Source organism: Octopus bimaculoides, chromosome 13 (assembly GCF_046866305.1).
Source record: "Octopus bimaculoides isolate indiv1 chromosome 13, ASM4686630v1, whole genome shotgun sequence".
NCBI classification, from domain to species: domain Eukaryota; kingdom Metazoa; phylum Mollusca; class Cephalopoda; order Octopoda; family Octopodidae; genus Octopus; species Octopus bimaculoides.
Genome location: NC_142940.1, coordinates 20,295,326 through 20,316,706, shown reverse-complemented (window position 1 = coordinate 20,316,706; position 21,381 = coordinate 20,295,326). Strand labels below are relative to the sequence as shown.

Below are 21,381 nucleotides of genomic sequence, written 5' to 3'. Positions count from 1 at the left end.
TTTATACGCTGAAATGGCATTTGTAATTTCTGTATACAAACTGATTTCCTTGTGTAGTATAATATCGTTTTACTTTTAGTTCTAATGTGTTAAAACTATAATATTGTTTCACTTTTGTGTCTGCGCTCGATATGTACGAGATAATAAAGGACATTTTATACCACTAAGACGACAACATCACATATATGAGTGTGTATGTGTCTCTGAGTGTATGTATGAATGTGTATGCCTCTCTGACTGTGTGTTTCCACGTGAGGTACGTTATTAAATATACACATACATATACACATGACAACTGACATACGTGAATGTATGTCTCTCTTACTATATGTAAGTGACTGTATGTGAGAGTGTATGTGTGCATATCGTCACACTTTGTATATGAGTATGTCTGAGTGTATATGTGCGTTTGCACTCCCATTACGTATGTTATTAAACACACACATACATATACATATGTGACGAGAATGGCTGGAGGTGAAACTCTTGACAAATAACAATTATGTGGAAGGCCCAGCTTATATAAAAATACACATCTACCATTCATTAACAGTTCATAATTATTACAACAGTTACAAGGTTGCAAGGTATTTACAATTTGCTTATATTTGGTTAATTTACACTGCATACAAAAATTTAGACATACTACATACATGCAACTGCTTACAAAAATAGAAATTAATGTATATTTTTTTTCTATGTTCATAATTTTTTGTTTAAAATTTTGAAAAAAATATGCCACCAAGGAAAAACCGTAATCTCTCTGGAAACACCTATAAAGCAAGGAGGAGTGCAGAAAACCAAAGACGAGAGTCTCAAGAGATAAGGGACAAGAGACTTTCTCAACATCAGCAAAGGCATGCTGCAGCACATCAGATGGAGTCTCAATATAGAAGGGACATGGCACTTTCCAAAGATAACCAAACGCATGCTGCAGCATGTCAAATACAGTCTCAAGAGAGAAGGGGGATGACACTTTCTCAATATCAGCAAAGGGCCTTCAAATAACCATAACTACAACACGAGTTTGTATTCATTGAATGTTCTCATGTCTCTTAATTCTTTGTACCATGGTTTTTTGAGTGCAAACAATTATTATGATTGATATCTCATCTATTTAACTTTATTTGTGTGTATCACTACTACCCTTTGTTACATGCAATTCCTTAATAATTAGTTGCCACCTTTGTTTGTCCTGTTTGTTTGATTGAGTATACAAATCATGTATATGAGAAATTACTAAAGCCTAAAGATTTTTTTTATGTAATCATTTTACTTGGATATTAAACATGCATCTGAGCTATATTTAATGAAAAAGGTTTTGAGTTACACAAAAAACAAAATGCAATAAAAATCAGTTCAAATACATAGTTGTAGGGAACAATTTTATTCATATATTAACGAATTCAATAATTAGTTCAAAATACATTCAAGTATGTACAGAAACATTTCCATGTTGTCATTTAGTTATCATTATCATTTGATTAAAACTGAATCAATTTTTTCATTTAATAATCAGACACACATAAAAAAATAAATTTTTTAAATATTTCATCTTTTTATTATTCATAATTGTTCCATTTTGTATCAGCAAATATAAAATTGGAAAAATTCAGCAATTTATACATATTTCATGAATCAGAGCATTTTTGCAATCCCTTCTATTCCATATCATTCATTATTGATATCCATCACTCTTACACACTCTCTCTCTCTCTCTCACTTCCAATACTGTCCAGCAACTTCTCTCTTGCATCACTCTGTTACTTTCACATTATTTCTTCTTACATCACCTAACTATTAAGTACTTGCTTCACACTGTCCGCCATTAGCCTTTTTTTCTATCAACAACACACTTTCTCGCTTCCATCAACATCTTACTCCTAGCACCCTGATTTGTTTCTTTTACTCTTGTAGCAGGGATTCGAACTCTAACCACTGCGGTACTCGGTTAAGCAATACAAATGAGCCACCAGTTTCACGTGATTGATTTAAAAACCGTGGCATGATATGGCTTTCTCGAATGTTCTAGAATTCACCTGCTGTCACCACATAAAAACATTTTGGCATTTAACTCATTGCAGAGTGTTGAGGTCAGCTGACCGACTGACACACATCACCTCAGCCAAGCAGACAGCCAATAGGCCACCTCGACCATTTGCACTGACAACTCCAGGCACTCGTTCACACCACATAATGTTACAGATAACTTTCTACATTCACAAAGCAGTTTTTCTCTCCTCCCAGTTGACAATTATTAATATTGCCAATTGTAAATAGCCAACACTAAAACTATTCTGTCCAGCAATAAATATTAGAGCTAACAATCATGAGCTTGCTTCAGTTATCATTGATGCAACCAATGACACTGCACATACACTACCTCAATAATAAAGCCATCCATCCTAACTATGGCGACTCAGGCATTTGAAGTATATCATCATTGACCAGCTCAATCTAAGCAATGCACAGCCATACAACACTCTCTTCTATAACCTTTTCATTTGAATCTCTACCAAAACAATCTCTGTGGTGCTGGTGTCAATAAAATACACCTACCACACTCTGATAAGTGGTTGGTAATAAGAACACCTTCTTATTACCTCTATGATGTGGGTCGGTAAATAAAACAAACGAAAAAGAAAAAAACCCTTCACACACTATGATGACCCAGCTAGCCCTTACCAGCAGAGAAGAGCAGAACTAAATGATGAGGATGATGATGATATGTGCATTGCTTTCTGACTCTTATAATATATAGCAAACACTTGTTCTGGCATGAGGTAGTCAACATGGCTTCCTCTGATGTACAGTTAGATCTATTCCAATACATGTTCTTTAGAAATGTTTTGCACAATTACTATGTAGCTAAAAATATATATGTTTTGCCGCAGTAAAAACAATTTAGGATAACAATTTACATTTCAACCTCAAGCTCAGAACAAATAATGAAAAAAAAAATCATTATCATGACTTTTATCGTGCTCTCACAATTAAAAAATGTTTCTATAATTATATTTATTATCGTCAATAGAAAAAAACAAAAACAATAGTGTTGATGTAAATATCATACAGTAATTAATTAAGCCACTTCTTCACAATCTGGGGAGAGGAGAAGTAGATTAAATAAATAGTAGCTTGGTATTGAAGATAAAGAGACCACCAATATCTCTATCCTTGGATCTGTTTCCTTGTGTCAGACATGGCTGTGGTTAGGAAGCTTACTTTTCAACCACATGGTTTCAGGTTCAGTATCACATTATGGCCCCCTTGGGCAAGTGTCTTCTGATCTAGCCTTGGGCTGAATGAAACCTTGTGATTGAGTTTGGTATACAAAAGTTCCCATCATGTGTATACATGTGTCTGAAACTGCTTGTGCCTCTTAACACAGAGGAGGGAAAACACAACCTCACTTAGAAACAAGTGAGGGGTTGGCAACAGGATGGGCATCCAGCCATAGAAAACCCGCCACATCTTTTTCATCATTATCAACATCAAGTCCAACCCATGAGAGCATGGAAAACTGATGTTACGATGATGATGATATCAACCAACTTAGACAAGAATATAAGTATTATTATTATTATTGCTGGATTTTACTATGAAAAGAAGAGTTTTGAAACAGTTCCCACTTAAACTGACTGAAATAAGGTTTTTGCTACCATGAGTTAGTAATCGCATAACATTAGGAACGTGCATGAGATATTACATGCAATGATATCAGCATACTAACACTGCAACAAAACTAACAGTAATGCAAAGGAGAATAGCATAAGTGAAAAGGACACAGCATTTTATGATCTCTAAGTGCATGGAATATGACCCAAATAGAAATATGGAGCAGAAATAAACAGACAATGTAAGATCATATGTAAGCAAGATACAATAACCTCTCAAAAACTGCAGAGGTAAATACAAATAATAATAAATAAATGACTTTTATCTCTCATTAAACAAGATGGTGAAAAAACTTATCTAAAAGAGATTCTGAAGATATAATTGAAGAACTTACAGTATACATAAACCACATGGGAAAGAAATATCTTAATTAGTAACTGTAATATTTACCCAGGAGTAAATTGTAAAGATAAATGCCATTGCAATATATAAGGAAAATCGTAAAACCAATATGCTTCTTAATAGGGAAAAAATGACATGCGAAGCTCATGGCAATGTCAGAGCCAGGAGAAAGTGAACTCTTAGTTTTGTTATTGTCTTCATTACAAACTAAGGGAATGTCAGCTTAGTATAGCTCTTATGGTGTTGAAATTTAAGGTTGCGTATACTGAACTGGCTAGTACAAGGTGAAAAGATTAACCAGAACAGTTTCAGGACATGAAGAGATAAATCCAAAATAGCCCGTGTCTGTCAGTCCAGTTAAGAGAGTAGTGTATGAAGGATCTGGCAGACAGTGAAAAACTAAATAAACATCCAATTTCTATAATTAACCTGTCACAATTAGACCAGGCCAAAATGAGAGGGGAGCAGTTAGCATAGGCCTACAATTTTTGAGAAGGCACACTCTCCCTGTCAAAGGCAAATGGAAAGGACAAATTTGTCAGACCAGGCTAAAATGAATAGCAAATTCTTAAAATTTCCAATTTTATTTACATAAAAATGTTGCTTTCACCTGTTTTTAAAATGATTAAAGAGGTAGAGAGGGTGCTCCATCACTCTCTGCCTCTCTTTCTCTCTCTCCACAGATTCTCTGCCAACTCAATACCAAATGTGTATTAACAAATACTACATACACATTAAAAACATGCCTCAATTTCCCTCCATGCATATTGAGACACTTAAATACTACTTTCAATGCCTTATTTTATTCTTATACTGTCATGGAAATACTTTGCTTGCCTTTCAACAACCCAGCAATGTTCTATCTCTTACTGAGTAAGTGTTATTAAATGAGATTCGCTGGGGTGTGTGAGAATTTTCATGACAAGAAGTGCCATCACACAATATACATAATACAATATAAAGTAAGTTCATTGACATCTGTGGAGTATTTATCCAAAGAGAAAAAAAAAAAATATATATATATATATAAAACCTGCAAAATATTTTGCAATCCCTGTTGTTGGAATATTCAAAGACCTGAATGCATGATCTCATATTCTTGATTAATCTTTATTATCAGAGATAACAAAAGAGGAAGGTAAAAAGTATTTCAATTTTCTCATAGCAGACAATGTCAAAGACAAGATGATTCACAAAAACCGTCCAGGACAGTACTCGGAGAGCATGAGATATCCAGTAATAGAGCTGGTTTATCCTCAGCTCTATATATTCTATGAAGAATACACCAATATCACCAAAAAGCGTATGCTTATTTAAACTCATTGAAAAAAAATGGAACACAATATAACATATACACTAGAAAGCATACTTCTTTGAGAAGGGACCTCAGGCAGATTTAACTAATTGCAAATATGGATTTGCCTTGAAAAAATGCCCCTTATAAAATCAAAAAATTGGAGGCCTTTGAAAATGGCCTGCTGAACCAAGTTAAAAAAGTAAAGTTCAGTAAATTTTCTGACCATTTTCAACACACACTCATAAATGATTTGAAACAGTACCATACATTGGACAAATTACATGTACCCTCACACAACACCAAAAGCATTAATGAGGTACAGAAAAACCTGAATAATCAGCTCCTCTCTAGCAATATTACTAAAACCTATCAAAAACTGACCCTGGCACATACAATAATATTGATATTGAAGCAAAAGAACTAGCATCAATAATTAAAATAGATGACTAGGTTGAATGCTTAGCTCCTATGACTGCCCATTTCACTTTAAAGGATCACAAGGCTAACTTCTTGGCTGATCCCAAATATAGACATATTAACCCTTCAAAAAAAAAAAAAAAAAAAAAAAACAAGTTTAAAATAACCTGCAAAATATTTTGCAATTCCTGTTATTGCACTGTTCCAATACCTGTATGCACAATCATAATCAAGCTCATTATCAGATATAACATAAAAGGAAGGTAAAAGATATATTCGTTATCAGATACAACAAAGACAAGATGATCCATGAAAACTAAGATAGTACTTGGATAATGTGAGATATCCAGTAACAGAACTGAAGAAAGTTACTAATTTCAATGTGTACTGACGTCAGCTATTTAAATTCAAGTTCTCACACAGATACATTAGATCAATTTGTTAAAGGACTCTCGTCACATTGGCTGTGGGGACACAAGTGACCAGATATGCTGAAGCTGAGGGACAGAAATGCAATATTACACTTGAAGAATCATGACCCATTTCAATTAAAATTGCTATGTGAGATAACCGTGTTATTTGCAATGGCTACCCAACTCAAAACCATACTGATAATCACTTCCAGGTGAATACGTTCTGTAATTAACTTGGTACACTTGAAGAGGATCAACAAACCAAAAAACAGCTGGCTGAGATTCAACCTCACATTGTTGCTCTCGTCCAGATTATATCTCCTTAAAGAAAAAATGAAGATTTGAGTATATATAATTTTTTTTTAGTAAAGAGACTTGTAATGATTCCTAGGAGGTTTGATGGCTGAACTGAGATCTCTATTAGCAAAGTAAAGAGACCTAACAATAATAATATAAAATGGAATAATAAACAGATGAACCCTCTAGGGGCAATGAATATAGTAGACATATAGGGGATAATAGATAAGAATTTAAAAATTAATAACTAAATTAATAGATAAATAAATTAATAAATAAATGAATAAATAAACAAATAAATTAAATAAATTAATCTAGTGGAAATTCACAGGAGAGCAATAAAAATAGAAAATTAAGGAGTTACCTCCCCTATAATAACAGAAAAAATGTTGAACTGTAACGGGATTTTAATAATTTAATAATTTAATATGATCGTTATGTATGTGTTTTTTCGTGTTTTGTTCCGATGGTAGCCATTCCTGAAGAAGTGCCAAATGTCGAAATCCAATGGACCAGTCACTGGATAAGTTTGGCACAGAAATGTTGACATAGAGTGGTGAATAAATCGATCTTGGATATATCGAGTTTGAAGTTTCTGTCTCTTTTAAATATACAAATTTAAAAGTTAAAAACCTTGAAATATATATACATATATATATATATATATATTCTTTGAGGTGAAATCTTATGCTATATTGATAACAATTACAGAGTTTACTTTGAAAAATTATAATAACTTCTCGTCTTTTAGTAGACGCAGATACATGACCGTTTACCAATGGAAATTTTTAACATAGACATATCCATGAAGGACATACCTATCCCACCAAAAAAGATCTATATTGAGCAGCTCATCCATAAAACGCATTCTTTTATAAATAGAATTCGATGGAGGGCGCATTTTTGGGATAAAAAAGAAAAACACAATGATATATCGAAAGACGAATCGAAATACACAAGATTATTTAAGTCTAGAAGAAATCCGCCGTATAACCACAGATTAGATAAGTTCGAAGAAGATATTTGGTCTGTCGTAAAGAACATTAAATTTAATAGATCACGGAGAATGAATCAACACCTGAAATACACAAAAGGAATTATTAAAGAAATAAGGAATACTAACAAAGTTTTTTAGTGAAATCCGACAAAACAGGGAACATCTACAAATTGACCAAGCAGAACTACAAGGATCTACTGCAAAAAGAAATCGAGAAGAGTTACAAGATAGTAAATAATAAGATACTTGAGAAAGCTAATATGGAAACTAAAGAAATAATGGAGAAGTACAACCTGACAGATAGGACGGAACCATTGGTACCAAAAGAACCGAGATTCATCCTTAAGGATCATAAAGTGAACTTTTGGACACAACCATCTTTAAGACTTATATGCCCAACAAAATCAGACATTGGAGTATTTAAGTAAAAACATTATTAATAAGTATTTACCTAAAATAATAATTAAGTTGAAGTTAGAATTATGGTCTAGTACAGACCAAGTAATAAGTTGGCTTAACTCTATTGAGCACAAAGAAGACACTAAATTTATTCAATTTGATATAGCAAATTTTTATAGATCGATTAATCCGATAATATTAAATAAGGCAATGTGGTTTTTCCATAAAAAGGCTGGTCTCACTAGAGAATTTAAAGTAATAACAGCTGCTAGAAAATCTTTTATTAGCTTTAACGATAAACTATGGAGAAGAAAAGATACACCAGATGCTTTCGATGTCCCCATGGGAAGCTCAGACTCAGCTCAAATAGCTGATATGGTGGGTTCATTCTACAAACTAAATGATCAATTCCCTAGGATTAGGGGGGTCTATATAGAGATGACTGCCTTTTATATATTAGGAATTGCTCTAACCAGGAACTGCAGAGGATTAAGGGTAGACTGGCCAGATTTTTCAGCAGAATGGGGATGGGTATAGTTTATGAAGATGATATTTCAGTGGCAAATTTTTTAGATGTAACATTAGATATTAAAAATGAGACATATAGACCATACAATAATCCTTTAACGAACCTAAAGTATATAAATAAATCAAGTAACCATCCTAGGGCTATTATTGATAATTTAGTTAAAAATATTTCATTAAGACTCTCTAGATTATCTGCTAATAATAGGGTTTTTAATAATGAAGCTCATTTCTATAATGCAGCATTAAATAAGGCTGGTTATAGAGATAAGGTTTTCTATATTGAAAATGATAACAATAAAATTAAAACAGATGACTGAAAATGGTATAGTTTTTTAAAAATTGATTTGTTCGATCGATTCATTATGTTTTCTTTTGGTTTTTTGTTCTAATGAAAATCATTCCTGATGACGTGTGAGACGACTAATATATTTAGCTTATTTTAATGGTTAAATATAGTTAAACACAGAAATGTTTACATTGAATGAAGACGTGGATATAAAACTCTGGTGTTAAATCTCTCTTTTTTAAATGTATAAATTTTTTTGTATTATTTTTATTAAAATTGTATTTATCATGCATCAGACCGATCAAGACCCAGCATCATCTTCTGTTGATATGGCACTACCCCAAGCTGCTATTTCAATAAGAGTGCCACCATTTTGGTCATTTGACCCCGCCCTCTGGTTTGCCCACGCCGAAGCACAGTTTGCCTCCAACCGCATAACCACAGATGCGGCGAAATTAATCCATTAAATCAGCGTTCTGTCACCAGAAATTATGATGGAAGTCAGGGAATTTGTCATGGCCCCACCAGGTTCTGTGTCTTATGACACTTTCAAATCAGAGCTGATAAAAAGGACAAGCAACTCGGAGCAACGGCAATTGCACCAACTCTTAATTGCCAAGGAATTGGGGGACAAAGCCCCATCACAATTATTACGCCAGATGCGACAGTTGCTCGGGGAGAACAACCTCCCAGATCGCATCCTGAAAAAGATTTTCGTTAAGCGACTGCCTGCTAACACGCAAGTCATTTTGGCATCTGCGAAGGAGTCTACCACCATAGAGAAACTTGCAGAAATGGCCGATAGGATTGCTGAGTCGACAAACCCCTTTGCTACCGTTGCACCAGTAGCATCTTTGACCAACCCTTTCACCGACCCTCCAAAATCCTCTGAGATGTTGGAATTGCGCGCGTTAATAGCGCAACAGTCTGCACAGATCCAGACACTTGCAGCACAGTTGCAGGAGTTAACTGTGCGTGACCGTTCCTCTCTTGACCACAGACCATACCGGCATTTTAATAGACACCGCTCCAGAAGCCCTAGCGCCACTCGCAGTTCCAGATTGTGCTTCTACCACGCGAAATTCGGAAAGGACGCACATTCATGCAGGCCACCCTACTCATACAAGATCAACATCCCTCATAGTTCGGGAAACAACCAAGCCAGGACATAAGGATAACGAACGTCCTTGGTCGAGCCAACAAAAGTCGTCTGTTGTATATTCACGACCGTACCTCAGGTACCCATTTTCTCGTGGATACCGAAGCCGAGATTAGCATCCTCCCCGTTTCACTAACCGCAGGCCACAGGAAACAGACGCCAACTTTTCTCCAAGCAGTTAACCAGTCTCCCATTTAAACTTTTGACAAACAGCCTTTGACTCTGAATTTAGGTCTTCGATGAGTATTTCAGTGGATTTTCGTTGCTGCCAATTTACCGACACCTATAATAAGAGCCAACTTTCTACACCACTTTGGTCTTTTGGTCGATATTAAACGACGCAGACTCGTAGATAGCACCACCAGTCTGACTGTGCGAGGCATAACTGCACAAATACCCACAGTCGGACCAATCCTTTTATCTCCCCACACTGGACGTTACTTGGATGTTCTTCACCAGTTTCCAAATATCACGAGGCCGGTATTTAGAAACACCGAGATTAAACATGGCATCACACATCGGATCGAGACCACAAGCCCACCAGTAGCATCGCGACCAAGGAGACTGCCCCCAGATTGCTTGCGCAGAGCGAAGCAGGAATTCCAGCACATGCTAGATCTAGGGATCATTCAACCGTCAAACAGCAGTTGGTCCAGCCCCCTTCATTTAGTTCCTAAGGAAACAAATGGTTGGCATCCATGCAGAGATTACAGAGCTCTCAACATTGCTACAGTGGCTGACCCCTATCCCATACCATACTTGCAGGATTTTTCTGCTTCGCTGAATGGAGCACAGATTTTCTCCAAAATAGATTTAATTCAGGCCTACAATCAAATACCCGTTGAACCAGCCAATGTCCCCAAAACCACAATTGCCACTCCTTTTGGTGCATATCAATTCTTGCAAATACCATTTGGATTATGTAATGCAGCGCCAACATTTCAGCGTTTCATCGACACTGTCACAAGAGGTTTACCCTTCGTCTACGCATATATCGATGATATGCTAGTAGCAAGCGCCTCTGAGGCCAAACACGAAGATCACCTCCAACAACTTTTCCAGCGACTGACTGTTTATGGCATAGCCATTAACACAAGTAAATGCATTTTCGGTGTCTTATCTCTGCCTTTCCTCGGGCACATCGTTGACAAAGACGGAATCCGTCCTCTGCCTGACAAAGTGGATGCCATAGTGAATTTTCCTATCCCAACGTCTCTTCGGAAACTCCGTGAGTTTTTGAGATGCGTGAATTTCTACCATCGCTTTCTTCCACATTGCACAAAAGTAGCTCAACTGCTTACCAACGTCCGGTGCAACAGACCAACAAAAAAGAAGCAAGAAATTACATTATGTGACACACAACTAGCCTCCTTCAACAAGCTAAAGGATATGCTAGCTACAGCTACGATGCTAGTTCATCCCAAACCTGATACTCCACTCACACTACTGGTTGACACCTCTCAGACTGGAATCGGCGGCATCTTGCAACAGTTTGTGGATGGAATTTGGCAACCACTATCCTTCTTCTCCAAGCAACTACAGCCCGCAGAAGTTAAATACAGCACTTTCGGACGAGAACTACTTATAGCCGCCATTGAAGAAGTACTATTCTGCACTTGCGCAAGGGACTTGCCTTTCCGGAAGCCCCTCGAGTGTGCATGCGTAGTAAAATTAGTACTTAAAGAGTTTGTTTCACTTTCTAAGATAGTTGAACAAGAAACCTTCGACGTGACAACACCTCGCTCCTCAACGAAGCACTCTTCACCACGATGCTATCGATATGATAGCTATTTGCTCCACTGGCATTCATCAAGGAAGCTCTTAATCTTCCAATACCAAATTACAACTTAATCAGCAGCTGCTAAGCTGAGTGACACAGGATTTATATAACCAAGGATCATCAAAAATAAAACTTATTTTTATTATGTTGTTGAATTGTTCTACTGTTCCTTAATATATAATTATGTTGAAAAGTGATAGAAAGAGACTAATGTCTCTATTGCAACTATCAAACTTTTACATACTCACCACATACCTTTCTGTTAAACATTTTCGCCATATGCTTGAAGGGACTGCCTTCAGCATCTACACGGATCACAAACTACTGGTTTATGCTTTTAAAACGAAGAATGACCGACGTTTTCCGAGAGAAATCCGTCACCTTGATTTTATCTCTCAATATTTAACCAACATTCGGTACGTTAAAGGTTCCGATAACACGGCCACAGACACCTTGTCCCGCGCCCATCTTAATGCACTGCATACTTCAGAACCGATTGAGTTACAGCAGATCGCAGCGGACCAAGAGGATGACGAAGAACCTAATAAGTTATGAAATTCATCATCCCTCAAATTCCAACTTTGCCCACTATCTTCTTCAACCGGTCAAATATGGTGTGATGTTTCCACAAGACATGAGCGCCCAAACATCCCCAAACAACACAGATTGAAAATTTTCACCACCTTACACAGTTTGTCACATCCTGGTGTTCGTCCCACACAGAGGATGATAGCAACTTGCTTTGTGTGGACGAACATCAATAAAGACATCCGCGACTGGGTTAAAAGTTGCGTTGCATGTCAAAAGGCAAAAGTACACAGACATGTCAAGTCACCCCTTGGTAATTTTACAGCACCAGACAGTCGTTTCCAACACATCCACATAGACATCATTGGACCTCTATCTCCGTCTCACAACTATACACACCTACTCACTTGTATCGACCGCTTTTCACGATGGCCTGAAGCTTTCCCTCTCTCTGATACCACAGCAGAAACCGTGGCTAAAGCGCTGATATCACACTGGGTATCGTGTTTTGGTATCCCTGCTATCATCACGACAGACAGAGGAAGACAACCTGACTGTCACCTTTTCAGCGAGCTTACTCGACTCATCGGTTCCAAACACTGTCGCACTACAGCATACCATCCGGCGGCAAACAGCACGGTGGAGAGATTCCACAGGCAACTGAAATCAGCCATACGGGCATATCCTGACGTGAACAATTGGATAGGCTTCCTTCCGTTAATCCTGCTTGGTATCCGTACATCCGTCAAGGATGAGATCGGATACTCACCGGTAGAACTCGTTTACGGCACCACATTAACCCTGCCTGGACAAATGATTGTTCCAGTAATTCCACAGGATATCCCAGATCCCACAACATATGTGCATCGCCTACGTGCACATATGTCACAGCTGTCACCAAACCCACCTCGCCAGCAGGAAACTGATACATATGTCCCCACGGACATTAATCAATGGACACACGTGTTTGTTAGAAATGACAGAATACCAGCACAAATCCGCCCACCGTATTCTGGCCCTTACAAAGTACTGCAAAAACGGGAGAAATATTTTGTTGTCGATGTAAATGGTAAACAGAATACTGTTAGTATCGATCGGCTCAAGAAAGTTTTTCAAGTGAGACAATGGAATACCTCTTTGATCAATTAATAAATACAGAATTGGCAATAGGGATTCAAGGAATCAAACAGTATCCCCAGAAAGCTCTCTGCAGAGTATATGGTTATCAAATAGATCCATATGTGTAAAGAGCACTTTAGTATCAATGATAGCTGTAAACATATAGAGCACATATTTTTTTACCTAAATACGATGTCTATATATATGTAGACATCCTATTTAGAGGGAGTTTTACTGACAAACTTGAATGCCAACATGGAGAATTATCCTGTACCGAATTCAATGAAGAATATACTGATACCACCAAAGAGAGTATATGTAAAGAAGCTCATTGTAAAAATGGAATACTTTGTAAAATGTATGCACTAGAAAGAATACTCCTCTGAGAAAGAACCTCAGGTAGATTTGTCTAACCTCAGGTATGGATTTACTTAAAAAAAAATTTACTAATACAGCACAGGAAATGCCAGCTGAAGAACTAATGAGCATATACAATACAGGACGTTGGAAACTTCTACGCACAGACGACACTTGGGAATACACTTGGGTAAATCGTACACCTAGTTGGTTTAATGCAGCAGATTTCGATGCTCTAGCAGGACATATAACATACGGAGAAATTGGTAATGATTCAGAAATAGCTTGTGAAGTAAATGCATTTCAAAATGCAGATGACAATTGGACACCAGAAAAAGTGCAAGGAAAAACTACATGGAACGATATGTTAAATGACGTTAAAATACCAAGTAGAAGCTGCTTAACACAAATGCCGATAAATCCTTCTAATCCACCTCCAATAGCAGCATTAGATCCAATTCCACTATTGGACGTAAAAAACCAAGCGGCAAAAGTAAATTTCCTTATAACTATAGACTTGTAGTAACGCCATGCGCATGCGTAGTCTCACGCATGCGTGGAATTCAATAACCAAGCTTTCCCGCTTCATTCTGTCTCTTTGTTGCTGGCCAGCGATTGAGCAAGGACGTGTTTAGCTGTCTCTCTCCATCTTTCGAACTTACGCTAGACAGCTCGTTTACATCTACATACCAACATCCCAACAACCATGCTCACACACACAAAAGACGTCTCAACAAACAAGAGCTAAAGATGTATATATTCCACCTTGAATAAATGTTGTTATGTTGATAGTCTGGAGTTCAGCGTTCCGTTAATTCTTAATTTTATACAGGAAAGTCAGGTGTACATCTAATGATGTATAACCCACTTCTCTATACTGGTGACCCTCTGACGTGATTCAAACACGCAGCCTGCTGAGCTACAATAACCCACTTTCCTATAGACTATTTCAGCGAAGTAGACTTTGAAAAACCAAGTGGTTCACCACAATTCATTGGTTATTTACCAAGAATACCAGCAGCTACAAAAACATGTCCTCTTAATCCAGAACATAAAATGAACTTATGTCAGTGGCCACAAGGTCTTAGAACATATTCTAATACATCTTCAGCTTCATCTTTTCCTGCCATGCGTTAATATTATAATTTTATCTTTTACAGCAAAACCAAGAACATTTATATACAGCTATATATCCATGGTTGTCATCAGAACAATTTCATTGGCATTCTGATTTAGAACTACCGACTGAAGACATAACAGAAATACATACTAATGAAAACGATATTAATCAACAAGACGCTGACGTACGTAATGCCAAAAGACTTTTACGATTCATAACCAATAGACAAGCTATAGCAATTTACCATCGTGCAGAAGACATGGTGGATAGAGACAAATATTGGAACACTATAAACCATTTCCACATTCTATGGAAATGTAAAACAGAAAGAAGTCCAGCTAACGACAGTACTTGGCAAAAAATAACTCAAGAATACTGGAAAGCAACTGGTTACAAACACAAGATACCAAACACTCAACGAGTAAAATTTCCAGCAGCTTTAACTAACTACTTCTGCAAACCACCAAAAATATTCTTAACTAAAACATTAAATCCTTCAATTCAAGAACTAAACATTTGGTGCAATGAAGAATACTACAATACAAACAATCAATTGACTATACAACAACCTTCTACTTCTTTCCAACAACCGACTTTCATCGATTCCAACGGAAGATCAATGAAACTTTTTAATTACATCAAATACTTATACGGTTTAAAAGAATACGCTAATTTCAAAGAAATGAAACAAGAATGGTGTTAACGAAGTAACAATGAAAACTTCCTAGAAGCACTTGCTCATCCTCTGTTTGACAGTATAGCAAAAAAAGTAGCAGAAGCTTCAAAAATGGAAACTTTAGCAACAGGTTTTGAAAAAAAAATCACAATATGAAATGGTCAAAATTTCATACCAATGAATACCATACAGTTGCAACAAGTCTAAGAATTTTTGAAAATTTACTAAAAATACAGCACATTGAGATATCTGATTTTGTAAACAGCATATGGAATATACTAACCAAAAAACTACCAAAAATTAACACTTTCGTTTTAGAAGGGGTACCAAGTTCCGGAAAAAGTTATATCACAAGAAGTATTTCAGCCATGTTCAGATATTCAGAAACTATTCAAGGCACAAGCAGTTTTCCTTTTCAAGACATGTACCAAACCGAACTCTGTTTATTTGAAGAACCAAACATGACTTTAGAAACTTTACAAACATTTAAGAAGCTTGCCGAAGGTGCAGACACTGCAGTAGCTGTCAAATTCAAACCTAGTGTTACAATAAAAAGAACACCAATAATAATAACAAGTAACTACTCATTTGACACATTAGCACCTGCAGATGAAAAAGAAGCATTTAAACAACGAACAATTAAATACAAATTTCCTAATCCAGCTTACTTTTTAATAAAATCTAAATCAAAACTAAACTCAGCCATCTGGGAAATACTATTCGACAAATATCTTCGTGAACTACAAATCAACTACACTGTATCATCAAATGAAGAAACAGAAATACTAAAAGTAATGGACATGATGGAAAACAAAAACCAAACAGACTCAGACACAGATGTACTCGACAGCGGTAACGAAGTTACACCAAAAAAAAAAAAGAAAATGTTTGTTCCCGGATTCACCATCAATGACACCAAGAAATTCCTCATTGTAATGTGCATGCAAACAAACAATTATAATCAAAAAAATTTTCAATTTTCGCTTTTCGATGTAACATTTAATAAAGATTGCAAAATAAAAAACAAAACAAAAATGCCCACTTTAAATTAAAGAATCAGAGGCCTTTGAAATCGACCTGCTGAACCTAGTTAGAAAGGTAAAGTTCAGAAAAATTTTCTAGCCATTTTCAACACACCCTCACCAATGACTTGAAGCGTTTCCATATACTGGACAAATTTCACCTACACTCAGACAAAACCAAAAACATTTATGAGGGAGAGAAACATCTGTATAATCAGTTTCTCTCTAGCAATAACAAAAAGGACCCTAGCACATACAGTAACATTAATATTGAAACAAAAGAACTAGTGTCAAAAATTAAAATAGATGATAGAGATGAATGCTTAGCTCTTAAAACAGCCTGTGTCACTTTAAAGGGCCTAAAGCTAACTCCTTAGCTGACCCAAACTGCAGACATATTAACCTCTCCAAAAATGAAGAAAGCAGAGTCCGTAAGATTCTATTAGACTCTATTAATGATAAAAAAACTAAAGCTACTAATCTTCCCTCACTGGAAGAATAGGTCATCTGTGATATACTAGTTTGAAAATTTACATGACAAAAAGAAATGTAAATTTACTCAATTTCATATTATTGATCTTTACCACTTTATCACTGAGGGACTGTGGAGGCACAATGGCCCAGTGGTTAGGGCAGCGGACTCGTGGTCATAGGATCGCGGTTTCAATTCCCAGACTGGGCGTTGTGAGTGTTTATTGAGCAAAAACACCTAAAGCTCCACGAGGCTCCGGCAGGGGATGGTGGCGAACCCTGCTGTACACTTTCACCACAACTTTCTCTCACTCTTACTTCCTGTTTCTGTTGTGCCTGTAATTCAAAGGGTCAGCCTTGTCACACTGTGTCACACTGAATATCCCCAGGAACTGCGTTAAGGGTACACGTGTCTGTGGAGTGCTCAGCCACTTGCACGTTAATTTCACGAGCAGGCTGTTCCGTTGATCGGATCAACTGGAACCCTCAACGTTGTAAGCAACAGAGTGCCAACTGAGGGACTATTATAAGGAAGTTTTAATTTACCCATAGATAACACTTTTAAATGAAGACATACTCAGCATATATACACTTTCAGATGAGGACAAAAAAAGTCTATAACAAAACTTTCAAAGTATATTTGAAGTTTAAAAAAACAAAGGAATCAACTATAGCATTAAATCGGTCATTATAGAATCAGCTCCAGCACATTTCATTGGTAACAACTCTGCTTAGCAGAACATTTTAACATTCTTACTACTACACAGACCATTAAAATCCGGAACAAAAAAACAGCATTAACTGCAAAGGTAATTGGTTCATATAATATTGATATTGCTGTTCTAAGTGAAATCAGGTTTGCAAATTCTGATGAATTAGAAGTTGGAAGTAGCTATGCATATTTTGAGAGTGGAAAGCCAGCAGATCAGTCAAGAATTCATGGAGTTGGATTTGCCATTAAATCCACTTTACTTCATAAGCTGCCATCCATTCCCCAAGCTGTTGATGAGCATCACATGACCTTTTGTATACCCATAAGTAATTCATCGTTTATGCACATTATCAGTGCATATACACCTACAGAGCCTCAGCAAGAACATAACATTTTCTACATTAAATTACAAAGAGTTATAAGTAAAATTCTGTATCATGACAAAGTCATATTAATGGGCCATTTTAATGCCAGAACAGGTAACAAATACACTGTATGGGCAAAAGTAGTAGGAAAACATGGAACAGGAAAGATGAATGCAAGTGGTTTACAACTGTTGTCTTTTTGTGAACAATTTGGTCTTATAATCACAGACAGTATTTCAGCCAGTCATTAAATATAAAAATGCCTGTAAGTCTCCACAATCAGATAACTGGCACATGCTTGACTGGCATAGCTAAGAGCAAAAATTTCTGTGATGTCAGATCAACAAGAGCTCATTAAATTCCCAAGAGTTACTTGGATTACAGAATGGCTTGCAATCAGGTATTTGTTAAACCATATACAAAGAGGAAATTAAGATTTCTAGAATAAATGTGCCTTCATTAAAAAATCCTGAAATGATACAAAATTTTGGAATGTATCTAAATTCAAAACTTGAGAATATAGAGAAAAGCAATGATCCTGAAGCTTTGTGATGTAATCTTAATAACAGAATTAAATCATCTGCTGAAGAAATTCTAAGATTAATCAATCACAAGCATCAAAATTGGTTCAGTGTGAATGATTCTCAAACAAAACATCTAAAAACTATGCATGAAAAATACAACGTATGGATCTCAAACAAAAACTCACTATCACACAGATCCTTATATGCATCCTCTAAGAAAATTGCTCAAAAAAATTGCATGAAATAGAAAATCTTCAGTGAGCAAAGAAAAACCCAAGAATTGGAACTGGCTGCTAACTTGCACAACTTGAGAGTATTGTATGACAATTTGAAAGGCATACTTGGTCCTCATATATGTACAAGTGTGTATTTATATATCTATGTACATAAACACATGTCTGTGTGTGTATATATTTACCTTAGCATATGTCAAGGCATATACTGTTTCCAGTTTGCATAAGTGCATTAGGATGCTGACATATGCAAATGCAGTGAGTATTGAAGCTCACATCCATCATCACTATATGCACTGGGCTGATTATGTTGTGTGTTTTGATGAAAGCCAAATTCCAAAGTAGATGTTGTTTGGCACACTGTTGCAAAGTATTTGACTGCAGCGTAAGTCGAGAAAGTGATTTAAGGACAACTTAAAAGAACTGCTTGGAATCTGTATGATTTCATAACAGGAGCGAGAAGACATATCACATGACAAAAAAATCTGGACTATGACAGAATGAGCACATTCCAGTGAAATAAAAATGAGCGGTCATGCAGAAGATCAGCATGAAAAGACAATTTCGTTGACCCTACAGTTCCTCATCAAGTCTGTGAGGTCTATGGCTGCATATGTACGTCTCACACAGGCCTGGTGACCCATCAGAGAAGCCACGAAAAAGATCTATTACAAACTACAACTTTCTGGTTGGGGCCAACTTCACATGCACTGTGTGCCAGAAAACACGTATAAATCACTCGGGTTTACCTAGGCACATGAGGATGCACAGAGAAAATCATTAGAATGATCCGGAACAACCAAGAAGTCAAAAGAATTTGTATGAACGTTGAACCTGCATCAAGTTTTGTAAGCTGCTGGCAGGATTCAAGAGCCATTGTCATTCTCACATGTAACGCTATGATACACTCTATTTAGTCAGCCATTATATATACATTTACGTTAGTGTGTATGTGTATGTATGTATACACATACACACACATACATATATATATTACACATACATATATGCAGGAGTATATATTCATGCATGTGTGTGTGTATTACGTATGATTTTGTTTTTTTTTGTTTGTTTTTTACTTTCATGTAAATATTTACATATTCCTATTACCATTCACTTGTTTATATATCTGTTTGTTTTGATGTCTATCACAATTATCAAGGTGTTATTTTGATGAAGCCATCTTTTGTTATTCAGATGGTTGCTGATACACATTTTTATGATTACTTTCTGATGTTACTTTTTTTTTGTTAACTCAATTGTGCTCCATTAGTGACTCGATAACAGGGTTGGAATTTATGTCATTACTAATGAAGCCTAACTAAAGTTGAAAATGAGAATCCAACCATCAGATGGTTATTTAGATAAAAAAGAAAACGTATGTATGTATGTATGTTCAGTTACATACATATAAATGGCATTTATAGATGTACATGCACATAATTATAAGAAGCTTTAGAGATTTTTTGTCAGACAGAAAATCTCAATAAAGGCTACGTCATTTCATATACTGCTTCCTAAAACAAATATAAGACAATAGTATTGTCAAGTTAATCCAATACATTTGTTACAATATACATCACATTTTTTGCTGATGATAAACTGAGCAGCTTTTCTGTTTTATCTCCATCATAGTTACTGTGTTCTTTCTGTGATCAGGAAAATGAGGGTGACCAGCAATGTTTACTTCTTTGGGCTAGTTTCAACAACTGTAAAAGAAAGGGTACCAGTCAGACACAGAATAGGTGGATTTTATTAAAATTATTTCAATACATGGACTAGTGAAATGTTTAAAACAAAAGGTATTTGCATTTAGAAAATGACACATAAATACTGAAGTACTATACAATATATTAGTTTAAAATATATGTAATGGAACCTGTAAATAAAATAATAACTGCTGCAGAGGTACATAATTTATATTATGCAACCACCTTACAAAGACTCACTTACTGGAACTTTCTCTGGTTTTGTCAATTTATATTTTTGCATACACTTCTACATGCTAGCACAGGTGGCATAGTTTTCCTTATAGCAGTTACTATAACAGGAGAATTTCTTTCTTACTAGTAATTAAAACATAAAGGAACTGTCATCAGTTTGGTGATGAGTATTCAGTACCCAGTACTCTGCGGAGTGGTTGGCGTTAGGAAGGGCATCCAACTGTAAAAACCAAGCCAAAGCAGACTGGAGTTTGGTGCAGCTCTCTGTTTTACCAGTTCCAGTCAAATTGTCCTACCCATGGAGAATGAATACTAAATGATGATGATGATGATAAGCTGTTCACTGAATTAATATGGAGATTGTTGAGTATTAAACTAACGTGTATCCCCCTAATATAATCCTCAGGTAGAACCAGCATGACACATTGCATAACAAGGCTGAAGACTGGGCCTTTGTATTAAATGGTACAAGCACCAAACATGCTTCTGCAATTTCCATCATCCAGATTTCACCCACAGCACATTGGTTGATTCAAGGCAATGGTAAATGACACTAGCTCAATATACCAAGTTGTGAAATCAAACCAGGGAGCTCATGACTGCTGAGCAACCTTTCTAACCATACATTCATGCTGTGTAAATAAATATCTGTTTCATAAGTCAGGAAAATTAGAGCAAGCAGAGTTGGAGTTCTTGTCATGGTTACAAAAACACACTT

General features: G+C 36.2%; 1 protein-coding gene across 1 annotated transcript in view; it reads right to left on the bottom strand.

Annotated features, from left to right (window-relative positions):
- Window positions 1-1,371: 1,371 nt before the first annotated feature.
- The window catches only part of LOC106871903 (DNA excision repair protein ERCC-1), a 54,185-nt gene continuing 34,175 nt past the window's right edge, over window positions 1,372-21,381 (bottom strand). Inside the window, exon 11 of the mRNA XM_014918662.3 lies at window positions 1,372-20,429. Within this exon, the coding sequence (XP_014774148.1) occupies window positions 20,404-20,429 (26 nt within the window). The 3' untranslated portion in view covers window positions 1,372-20,403. The remainder of the gene's footprint in view (window positions 20,430-21,381) is intronic.